This window comes from Vicugna pacos, chromosome 4 (genome assembly GCF_048564905.1).
Source record: "Vicugna pacos chromosome 4, VicPac4, whole genome shotgun sequence".
Lineage (NCBI taxonomy): Eukaryota > Metazoa > Chordata > Mammalia > Artiodactyla > Camelidae > Vicugna > Vicugna pacos.
Window position 1 is genome coordinate 62,234,683 of NC_132990.1, and position 12,326 is coordinate 62,247,008.

General features: G+C 52.5%; 1 protein-coding gene across 5 annotated transcripts in view; it reads right to left on the bottom strand.

Annotated features, from left to right (window-relative positions):
- Positions 1-12,326, bottom strand: part of AKNA (AT-hook transcription factor) — a 53,133-nt gene that overhangs the window by 35,973 nt on the left and 4,834 nt on the right. For 2 of the 5 annotated variants that reach the window (XM_072959995.1, XM_072959993.1), the window contains exon 1: positions 265-349. Coding sequence is in view for 2 of the 5 variants with exons in the window: in XM_006211367.4 (XP_006211429.1) it covers positions 1,427-1,700 (274 nt within the window). In the remaining 3 variants the exon portion in view is untranslated. Of the gene's footprint in view, positions 1-264; positions 350-1,426; positions 1,814-7,471; positions 7,610-12,326 lie in introns of those variants that run through there. The other 3 variants (XM_006211367.4, XM_031677452.2, XM_072959994.1) reach the window with 3 other exon arrangements.

The window sequence follows — 12,326 nt, forward strand, 5'->3', positions numbered from 1 at the left end:
ATCTCTCTTGTTTACAGAAGCATACTTGAAGCCCAGAGAGGTTAAGTAGCTTGCTAAGAATTATGCAGTGGTTCAGAGCAGTCCTGGATTTAGAACCAAGTTCCCAGCCATGCAGGTAAATTAGTCTCTGCTGATGGAGGCTATGCAGTGGGGTGAAGAGAGCTGGCTCTGGAACCAGGCAGCCCTGGGTTCAATCCTAGATCTTCTGATCCCTCACTGGGTGCCTTGGGCGAGTACTGGCCTCTCAGGCAATCCTTACTCTACCTGGAGGCTAGTCTGTCCTACGTGGCAGAAGGTGGTGAGGAAGGAAGGAAGGAGGACGTGGCTCTCGTCCTGCCCAGCCCTGTGCTTGGCACACAGTAAGGGCCCAGGACGTGGCAGCAGCTGTTACATCACAGCAGGGGGTTACCATGTGACCTCAGGAAGAGATGCCTCTGCCCTTTCATCCCAGTGCATCCCAGTCACCATTCCCTTAGGGAGAGCTCAGAAAACGGCTCCTGAGTGGGTAGCTGTGGGCAAACCCCACTTTAAGCCAACCTGGCCAAGGAACTTTAGGTCACTGCACAATCCACTACCAACCTGATGGCTTCTCTGCCACCCACGGGGGACTGCCTGATTCACAGAATCGTACACAGGGACGTTTCACTCATATGCCAACACAACAGGCGCTACGTAATCAAATTCAGTGGTATTATCACGCCCATTTCAAAGATTCGGAGAGATGAAGGAACTTGGAATTTAGGAATTAGTTAGGAATTTAGTATCAGTTGGTCTTGATGCAAAGAGAACAGTTATTTTAGAAACCAAGGGATGCCATCATTCTCATGGCTAACTGGGATTTTTAAAAAATCTAAAAAATGGGCCTAACTCCCGGACCAAGCAATTTAAATTACTGAGGTTATTATCAAATCGAGTGTGCAAAGATGTACTAATGACATATCTCTGCATTATTTATAAAAGCAAAAATCTAGAAACTACCTAAAGGCCTAGCAGTAAGAGGATATCCACACCATGGAATTCCTACACAAGCATTAGAAATGACCTGTGGAAGAATATTTGATGAGCTGGGATGGTGCTCATGTCTATTAAATTACAAAAAAAGCAAGTTACAATATAGTTTGCAGAATACTCTTCCATGGTCATGTTACATTTATATATATGCACATGAAAAAGAGCTGGATAATAAGTAATAAGTATCTGGATGATAAGTAATTTTTAGTTTTTTCTCTTTTGGCTTGTATTTCCTGATTTTTCTGCAATGAACAATATTGTTTATATAATTTAAATCTTTAACTTTTTTTAAATTATAGGCTTCATAGATTTTAATTTTAAAAATTTCTGAAACTCCCTCTCACTTGCTGCCTCCTGCCGGAAGGTGGGATGTTTTGGGGACACCACTGTGGGGTTGTGGGGGAGTAGGTCTTACCCTCTTCTGCAGACCCTCCTGATTCAGGATCCTGGCACCCATCAGGCTGTGAGTCTGGGCCCCACTCCAGTGGCTGCAGGCACTGCTGGGCCCGGCGGAAGTCCTCCAGGAGCTCAGGGCTGCTGGCTTTGGGAAAGGGCCCCTTTTCTCCCAAGCTGCGTGTACTCCCGTCAGCATCCTTTCCCTCTTCAGCCCAGGCCCAGCGCCGCCGCTGCGGTGGCCCCTTCCCCGGGCCCGGCTCAGCCCAGCAGACCTCCATCCTGGAGCTGGCCATGCGGCCCGGCCTGTGTTTCACCTGGGCCCCTTCATCTTCAAGAGGTGGAGCTGCCCCTACGGGCACCAGAGTTCCAACCGGCTCCGCTCAGCACCAGCCATCCTTCCTGTGGCCTGTCGGGGACACAATCAAGGGACAGCATTAATCCTTGAGCCCCCTCCTTTCTTCGAAGCAGAAAGTACCAGCAGGAACTCTGGAATCAGACAGCCCTAGTTCCGCTCCTGGCTCCACCCCTGTGAAGCTATGTGACCTTGGCCAAGTCACCCTGCCTTGGATTTCTTCATTAGAAAAACTAGGGAGAAACTCAACTCTCCCTCAAGAGTTTTGTGAAATCACCTGAGATACAGGGTAAGAGCCCAGAGGCTGGCACACGGTAGGTGTCCCATGTGTGCTGGGGCTCGTTATCGCGAGCCAGGCTCAGCACACGGGTGCTGGGGCACAGGCCCTGCTCACACGAGAACTGAGGGCCCAGGAGGAAGCAGACAAACAACCAGCAACTACAGATCAAAGTGGGGGTGATGGGGAAGCACGGGGAGGGCACCCAGGGGTCCAGCGCAGGCCCAGGAGGTCAGGATACGTCCCATTCAGAGGCTGCTTCCTCTGGGAAGCTTCCCTTACACCCCTTGAGTAACGGTTCAGATTGTGCGGGATGGGAGATGGTGAAAAGAGCATTCCAGTATCCAAAATAATTGAAAAGCAGGTGCTTGAACAAACACATGTACACACGTTCCTTGCAGCACTATTCACGGTCGCCAAGGGGGACATAACCCAGATGTCCATCAGTGGCTGAATGGACAAACAAGTTGTGGTCCATGAATACAATGGAATATCATCCAGCCACAAAAAGGAATGGAGCACTGACAACACGTGCTGCAAGGACCAGCCTCAGAAACATGATGCTAAGTGAAAGAAGCCAGATTCAGAAGGCCACACACTGTATGACTCTACCTAGATGCAATACCCAAAATAGGTAAATCCATAGCGAGAGAAAGCAGACCAGTGCTTGAGCCGGGGGAGGGGGGAGTGGGGAGTGGGGAGTGATTGCTGAATGGGCACAGGTGTCCTTCTGGGATGATGAAAATGTTTTGGAACTAGATAGAGGTGGTGCTTGCATAACTTTATAAACACACTAAATGCCACTGAATTGTTCACTTGGATGACTAAACAAAGAAGATGGGGTATGTATGTACAATGGACTACTACTCAGCCATAAAAAGGAATGAAATAATGTCACTGGCAGCAACATGGATGGACCTAGAGGTTATTATACTAAGCAAGTCAAACAGAGAAAGACAAACATCATATGTATCACTTATATATGGAATTTAAAGAATGACACAAATGAACTTATTTACAAAACAGAAAGAGACTCACACATATAAAAAACAAACTTACAGTTACTGGGTTGGGAGGGGGAAGGAAGGGATAAATTGGGAGTCTGGGCTTGGCAGATACACTGTGCTATGTATAGAACAGATAAACAACAAGGTCCTACCGTATAGCACAGGGAACTATATTCAATGGCTTGTAGTAACCTGTAATGAAAAAGAATATGTATGTGTGTATATATATATACACATATATATATAACTGAATCACTACACTGTACACCAGAAACTAACATGAAACAACATGGTAAATCAACTATACTTCAATTTTAAAAAATAAGGCAAAAAATGGTTATTTTTAAGTTATGCGAATTTCACCTCAATTTAAAAAAAAGAACATTCCAGGCAAGGGGACTATCAAATACAAAGGCCTGGAGCCAGGAGGGGGGACATGGAAGTGGCTTCAGGATGGCTGTGGCGGTATTGGGGTGGGGGCTGAGGCTCTGACAGCAGAGTGTGGGCATGGAGAGGCGGTAGCCAGATCCAGGGTCGGGGGACCTCTCGGGTCCTGTTGGGGGTTTGAAGTACATCTCTGGCACGGGAGAGCAGGCCAAGGTATGGTTAGAAGTTTCTCTCTGGCTGCTTGGGGAGAGTGAATCAGAAGGGAGAGCCTGCTGCAGAGGGAACTAGTTGTGGCAGTGGGAGGATGGCTGGAGAAGGGCTCCTCCCCGCCTGCCTGTTAGCCTTTCCTCCTTTCCCTCTTCTCCTTCCCTTCCATCTCCTCTCTCCCTCCTCTTATTCACCCTCTTGCTATGACCAACACCCCCCAAACACTTCCTCTGAGCCCAGGAAGCACAAAGCTTACAGAGCAGCAGGATGGTCCCACCCAAGATGCTCGCACAAGGACCCATACTCCAGGTGAGAACACTGAGGCCCAGAGAGCGGAGGGCCTTGCCTGAAGCCCCAGCTGGGTCAGCACCAGGCCAGGGTGAGAGGTCACCTTACAGCCCAGGTCCCGGCTCTTCCCTCCATGCTGTAAAGACTAATTCCAGGCCTCCCGGGACAGATGTGGCTGTGTTTGTCCCTGCAGCCTCGTGAGCAACTGGGTGGTCAGAGCCTCGGTTTGTATAGTTGAGAAAAGTCAGCAGGCTACTATTTCTGGATAGAAAGTCCCCCAGGGATTGGCTGCCGCCTTCTCAAGGGCTGGGGTAGGAACAGGGACTAACATTCCCCTCCTTCTGGCCACAATCCTTGCTCCTTAGGGTCTCCAAGGCCTCAGCCTCTTCCCTCCACTCAGCTTTCCTCCCTCCTCCCAGAACTTCCCCCCACCCCCCGATCACCCTGTAAGCCTCCCCACGATCCCCACCACACATGCTGGGCCCTCTCTGTGCCGGCCCAGGCTAGAAGCTTTACTACCTGCTCTCCATCTGTCCTCTCTGCAAACAGGTAAGTAGGTCATAGGAAAACTATTTTTTCAAATTCAAAAACTAAAGCTCAGCGTGGAATAGTGACTTGGCCAAGATCACCCAGCTGGTTAGTGACAGTAAGTAAGATTGGAAACTGTCGATTTTGGCCTAGGGAGTGGTCTCCAGTATTTTTTTTTTTTAATCACACAACTCATCACTAAAGACATATTTGCTCATATACCTAATATATGTATTTCTTATATACATGCATTTTCACACGAATACTTTACATGTGTTTGAGAAATATATATATATCCAAAATTGAATTTTTAAAAAGATACAATAGAAAATAAGTATTTTAAAAAAGAAGCTCTAATTCTTGCTTCCCACAACCTCTCAGGGGGGCCTGTAGCCCTCTTGGAAATTCCTGCCAGTTTGAGTGCTCCTAAGAATCCTTTAAGAATTCAACACAAAGAGAGCTGGACTCAGTGGCCCTGGGGTAGGGCCCAGGAATCTGCATTTCAAACCAGCACCCTAGGCAAGCAAGCCCCACCCTTTGACCTTGACCGGGCCTTCTGGATCCTGCTACCATGGCAGGTGTGCGAGATGCCAAAAGCCGTTGCTTTTCTGTTTCTGAAACCTCCGCCAAGGAAGGGGCTGGGGGAGGCGTGTGGTTTTTTGACTTTTTAAAGGGCTTTTTTCTAGCCACGCCACAGAGCAGCCTGCTCAATCACAGAGACCTCGGGGTGCACAAAGAGGAACATCCTGTCTCCTGGGATGACTCAGTCGTTACAGAAATCTCACTGTGACGAGGGGAAGCCACTCATCGGAGGCAACTGTGGTCACTGGCTGGAGTTTTGCACATGCTCCCCAGGGCCTCCAACCTATGAGACTTTCCTGAGTAAAACCTCTGCCTTCCACGCAAGCCACAGAGCCCAGGACCAGCTGTCAGCCAGTCAACAAACACACACGAGTGCCAAGCGTGTGCTGACCTCATGCTGGGATGAGGACACCTGCTCATGGGGCTGCTGGGAAAGAGAAGCAGGCAGGGTGTCCAGAGACCAGCTTCTGGGCCTGGTGCTGCTTCTCCACTGTGAACCGCTGGGTTTAAGTTTTTCCCTCTGTAAGATGGAGAAAATGCCACCTGCCCTTGCTGCCACAGGGGAGCAGCGCCCTGCTAGGGGGGGCTGGGAGGTAAGAGATGAGACTACGTGAACTTTGAGGTTCCTGGTTGATTCTCTCGCTTCTAAGGGCCACAGCCTCAGATCTGTTAACCCCCTCCTCCTCCCTGAGGTCCCACTGCAGAGTAACAAAGATATATACTGAGCACCCACTGGGTGCAAATTAACTTTAATAAAAACCCTATACCTCCTACTATGTGCCAAGTGTGACACAGACATGAGGAACAACAGACAGGAGTAAAAGTGTTCCAAAATTTCAAATGAGGGTACAGAGGGTTATTGAAGACAGAAATATTAAGTTGGGCCTGAGAGACAAAGAGGATTTGGGGGAGGAGAATGAGGGAGGGCATTCCAGGCAGAGGGAACAGCATAGGAAAAGGCACAGAGGTCTGAAAGAATGAACAGACCTTGGAGAGAGCTCGGACAGGGGTCCTTGAATGGCGGCCAAAGGCAGGGTGGTTCTAGTCAGCCTTCTTGAGGGCACAGGGCTGCTCCCGAGGGTGAAGGTCCAGCTGTATGAGCTGAAGGCTGAGCCCAGGAGAGCCCCCTGAGCACTGAGTCCCCTCAAGGGCTGGGCTGTCCTTGTGGGGCTCATCTCTCTGGGGCTCAGGGGCCCTGCCAGCCGTGGAGAGACTTGCCCCACAAGGAAGCACCACCCACTCCCCCCTCCTTTTGTATGTCTCTTCCCTCCATCCACACCACCCCGGCCTCTGACTCTCTCATGGGTCTACGAGACCCTTGTAGTCTGTCTCTCCACTTCCCAAGTGGGTCGGCCACCCTCACAGGGCTTCCCTGCCCCTCAGTCCAAAACCGAAGACCCTTCCCTTTACGGCTCAATCCCTGGGTTCTCCTCTACCACCTTCAGCCACACAGCCCACTTCTGCCTCCTCGTGCCCTCTGAAGCCTCTCACTATCCAGCCAGGGCTCTCCAAGGTGCCCCCACTGCTCCTCCCAGGACCCTGACATCTCCCAGGTATGGAAACTGAGTCGCAGAGAGGCGGCTTGCTCTCACAAGACCTCACAATCAGGAAGTGTGAAACCTGGGGCCTGTGACTGTGAAACCAAGTCCATCAGACTTGGTGGGGCGGTGAGAGAAAGGGGAAGAAAGACTCGCCCTACCGAGTAGCAGGGCCCCTCCAAAAAGGCTGGGCTTTGCAGTTAAGAGCCCCAGACTCGGCTGCCCTCCCTGATCAGTGAGCAGGCAGGGCACAGACCTGCAGTTCTCAAGGGCTTCCCACCAGCCACCCGTGTAGAAACCAGTCCCTCGGGGAAGCATCAGCCACTTCCCCCTCCGGATGTTCCCCTTGCCCCCAGCTCTCTCCCGCAGCAGAGGCCAAGGAGAAGGAAAAGGTGGAAAGGTGCCCCTCTCTGCTGTGGACTCATCCCTCCAGCCTGAAGGGCTGGGCCAGGTCTTCTGCACCATCCCTGGCTCCTCTCCTGCTCCTTCTCTGCAGGAAAAAGGGTCACTCTTTAGTGGGGATCCCCCTGCTGCCTCCTGGCTGCTCCTCACCCGCACATCATGTCTGGGGCCCCTTAGCAGCCCATGGGACTAACTCTCCACGTGCAGATGAGGACACCTCAGGCACAGAGCGGGACCAGCGCTTGCCCAAGTTCGCAAAGATCAGAATCAGAGCTCAGACTGGGATCCGGCATCCCGAGGCTTGAGGAAATCCCCCTAAAATTCACCCTGGCCCCGGGGCCGGGTTCCCCTAAGCCAGAGAGAAGTAATGCAGCTGCCACAGCTGCAACTTCCTGGCTGGGCTGGTCCAGCCGCCCAGACCGTCCCAGAGAGCCTGTGACTGGCCCGTCCAGCGGGAAGGCGGCTCCCCCCAGCCCGCCCCCCTCCGCTCCCTTACCTCTCTCTGGATCCACCACCATCCCGCTGACCCAGGCTCAGGGGACCTGCCTGTGAAGTCTTTGTTCCAAACCTGGGGAGCCCCTGCCTCCTCGGAGCCCTGGCCCGCCTCCAGGCCGCTCCGCCAGCGCCAGCGCTGCTCACAGACAAGCATCGCTTCGCTCCCCACCTCTCCCCGCCCCTGCTGCGGCTGGGCTGCGGCCGCCTCGCCTCGGCAGGAAGCGCCCAGCCTCATTTCCTACAAGTGTTTGTCAGAAGGAGGGGGTTTGTCTGCGTGCAGAGTGAGTGAGCAGAAGGAGCTTAACCCCTTGCGGGCCCTCTGTGGGTCTGCGCCGCTCGGGAAAGGACTTCCGGACACCCCCAGTGTCAGAGCTTGGAGCCATCTCAGCAACTGCGGACAATAAAGCCCAAAGCAGGTGAGAGGCTTGGCCAAGGCCACACGTCACGCTGAGCCTGGAAGGGAGCCTCCAGCAGCCTCAGCCCTCTGAGAGCTTTCTCCTAGCGCCTTCCCTCCAGGGCATAACCTTGTTCGAGGCTCCCTCTCTCACTAGGGCACAGTGCCCAACTGTACAATGGGAGCTCAGATCGGATGCTTGCTTGGCACACTGCGGGCTCTGACTCTCTGCCCTGTCTGCCAACATGCGACCCAACACCTCAGGGAGGCTGCAACGATTCCTGCCATCCCACGCACTGTCCTCACCCCAAGCTGGGCCTGTAATTACAGTGGGATTTTCCAGGCAGCACAGAGGTGGGGAATTGGCTGATCATGTGAATTTCCCCTGTTATTCCAAGGGCTCATCAGATGGCAAGCTGCCTTTTCCCAAACCCCTCTCATTCCATTCATTCATCTGACAGAGACTTACTGAGCTCCTGTAGTGTGCTGGGTGCTTTTCCAGATGCTGAGAATATGGCAGGACACAAGACAGGCCAAGCTCTGGCTCCAAGACACAGACAACAAACAAACATGGAGAGAGGTGTGAACAAGGTGGAGAGGATGAGGTAGGTGGTGATCCATATCCCAGGTTGCTCTCGGTTATCCTGATACCCAGGACTCACTCAGACCTAGAGTTTGTCTTTGGGCATCAGCGATTTAAGCGTCCCAGGTTACTGGGATGTGCAGCCCTGGGAGAGAATCTGTAGGTCAGAAAGTGACAGGATGGAGATGAGGGCTTGAGGGTGGCCAGAAAGGTCTCTGTGAGAAGGTGACATTCGAACAAGGGACTGGAAGGAAGAGATGGGATGGGCAGGAGCAAACCACAAGAAGGGCTCGCTGTAGGGTATTCTGGAAGGGCAAGTACAAAGGGCAAGATAAGACCCAGCTGGGCTTTCTCTGAGGCCAGTGAGGCTGTGTGCCCAGAGCAGAGGGAGCCAAGAGGGAGAAGCAGGAGCCGGGACAGAGGGGTGGCCCCACCTAGGATCCAGGGAATCTAATTCAGGAAACCAAAGAAAAAAGAAAAGAATCTGTCCTCTGCATTGTCCAAAAAGCCCTCCAGGTAATTCTGATGAGCAGCCAGGTTTGGGAACCACCCGTGTAGGAGAAAAAAATGCATCTTACAGTCAGTGCAGACCTGGGTTCAAATCCCAGCCCAACCTCTTACTAGCTCTGTGACCTGTGAAGCTTCACCTCTCCAAGCCTCAGTGTCTTCATTTATAAAACAGGGTTAAGAAGAATAACACCCCACAGGGCTGCTGCCAAGATCCCCTTGCAAAGTGCAGAGCCAGGGACCTGGAGCATGAATGAATGAATGAATGAGTCCTCCCATGGTCAGTTTGTGAGTATCTGGCGGAGCTAGAACCAAATGCCCTCATCCCAGTAATCGCCCCACCCTCTTCCCGCCTTTTACCCACATCTGGGTGGCGGGGCTCTACCCAAAGCCCCAGCCAAACGTGGAGCAGAGCCAAACCCTAATGAGGCCCCTCCCTGCCAGCTCTGGTGACCATGTGGTCCATTGTGTGAGGGGCGGGCTGCCCTGACACCCCGTCACTCACTCACCCTCCCTCCCTGGTCATTAACCCAGGCAGCACTGCCATCAACGCCAGGTGGCTGCTGCAGCCAGGCACGCCCCGTGACCCCTGGATAACCCAGACCCCGAGGGAAACAGCCTCCTATGCACCCTGTTCCATTTCTTTGACACCCCAGTCTTACTAACCCTCCTCCCTGCCTTTGCTTGTGTGGTGCCCGCTCCCGGCAGGGCCAAATCCCACCTCTATCCAAAACCGAGCTCATTATATTGCCACTCTCAAAGCCATCTTCCTCAGCTTGGCCCACCTCTCACCCATGTGCACAAGCCAGAACCAACCATCATCCTCTCCCTGACACCCCATAACCAATCCATCATTAATGCCGATTGATTTTATTTCCTAAATCTCATCAGAATCTGTCTCTGCTTCCCCACATGGCCTCCCATAACAGCCTCTCCTGGAAAGCTCTTGGGTCCCTCCAATCCATTCCTCACACTGCTCCAAGGGTTCTTTCCAAAACAGAAGTATCCAAACACGGCCCTTCTGTGCTTAAAACACTCTGTTAGCTAGCTGCCCGATGTTCTGGGAAAGATGAAACTCCATGGCCTGGCTGCCGCTCCAGCCTTTCCCCTCTCAGCAAGCTCAGGCAACACGGGGCTCTTTGCTGTCCTGGGACAAATGTGCGGTGCTCCCCCTCGTCACCCAACCCCCGCTCCTTCTCCCTGGTGACTTCCAGACAGCCTGCAAATCCCAGCTCCTCGTGCCTTGCTCCTCGTGCCTTCGTGGGGGCCTCACCATTTGGAATTGGACGTTAGATATGTCTGCCTGACAATTGGGAGCTCAGTGAAGTGCTCATGTTATGTCCCAGTGGCCAGCACAGGCCCTGACACAGAGGAGAAGCACAGGCAACCCATGCTGGACCATCTGCTGAATCTAGCCAGTCACCCCAGCCTGGCTTGCGGCCCTTACAACAACCCAGCAAGACTGACCTAACATCCCCATTTTACAGATGGGTAAACAGAGGTCCCAAGAGCCCCAGCAACTTGCCCACAGTCACAAAGCTGCTGAGTGCAGCTAGAGATTCAGACACATGAAGACCCAGCTCTTAGCCACCATGCCTGGTGCTCATGCCGTGTAGCCTGCGGAGATCATTAATAACCCGGGCACGATAAAACCGAGTGTGGAGCTTACTACCAGCTAACTACAATCCACTAAGCCAAGGTTCTAACTCTACACTGAGGCTCTGGTTCCTCACAGGGCCTTCTGGTTTTCTAAGATGCTTTCTCATCCTTCATAGCACCAGATGCTTAAGAATAGCCTTGGGAAGTGGGCAGGACAGGGGTAGGATTCCACTGCACAGGCCAGGACACTGAGGCCCAGAGATGGGGAAGAGATTAGTTCCTGGACACCCAACAGAAACAAACGAGCAAACAAAAACCTTTGACCACTACGGCCAGGGCTTGCTTCCATCAGAAGCTTGCCCACATGGGGCTGCGTCTGCACAGGCCTGCCAGTCCTTACCACGGGAGCCTGGGTCATGACACGCTAACATTTCTCACCCACTCTCCCACTGCCCGCCCTCCCCTCTCCCTCCCTCCATAGTCATTCTGGAGCCCCACGTAAGTGCCTGGCATGTTAACCAGACTGCAAGATGAGTCTGTCTTCAAGTCTTCTGGTGCCACCCAGTACATGGCCCTGGACCAGGATGGGCATCGCTCGCTGATGTGATGAGCCCTGGAGAGTTACTACTTTAGATGATGTCTTGAGGCCCAGGGGGCACCGTGGGGCCACCAAGCTTCTCGGACATCCTGGGGGAAACCAGGGGCTGGTGCCTTGAGGGTTCATGGGGGCTGAAGGCTCTTATTTCATCCTCGGCCCCTCCCTGAGAGCCCCACATCTCCTTTCCCTGGGGAAGAAAAATCCACCCTGAGGTCACTCACTCCTTTCGACTCAGGTGGCTGACTTTACCCCATAGTTAAAATTCGCAGGGGTGTGGGGGTAAGGAGGCAGGAGGGGACCCAGAAGAACCGATGGAAGCCTGGCTTGGGAAGTGGAGACCCAAGTTCCAGCCTGAGTGACATCAATCAGGCAAGTGCTTTTCCCTCTCTTAGCTTCGGAGCCTCAGGACTTAATGAGATTATCTCTGAGGTTATCAGAAATGACCTTCTAGCACTAAATCTCCTGGGTTCTTTGATTCCACTTGCCCACACAGGCAGCAACACCGTGCCGATGGGAGGCTGCAGGGAGCAGGCGTTTAGGGCACAAGGGCTTTGTTAATAGAAAGACCTCAGGTTCTCTCTTGAAAGCTGTGTGACCTTGGGCAAGTCTCTTAACTTCTCTGAACCCCAGATTTCTTATCGGTAAAATAGGGGTAATACTGACTTCACAGGATCCTTGGTTACTGAGACTATATACCTCAAGTCCTGGCCAGTGCCCAGCTGGCACAGAGTTCGTGAGCACATGACTTTGGCCATATCCATGAAATGTTCATATGGCCTGCTCCTTGCAAAACTGAGTTCAATTTTCCTGGCTCTGGAACTTCCCTAATATCAGCCACAGCTCAAGCTTTGAGTCCTTTACACAAGTGGAGAGAAAGGCTGCTCTCTCCCTGTGACCCTTTTCCCTGAGGTCCCCAAATCAACGCTGGGGGTCACTGACCCAGCTAGAAACTGTGTCCCTACCCTGACTCGTTAAGGAGGGGAGGAAACAGGCCTTCCTCAGCCAACTGAAACATGGGTTATGAGGAGGGTGTGGCCATAGTGAGGAACACACACACCCACACCCTCAAATTTATGTTCCTTGGAAAGAATCAAACAACAGCTACAAAATGTGCATATGGTGGGGATGCATGGCTAACAACAAAACTTTATTGCACACATATTATGTAAAGGCCT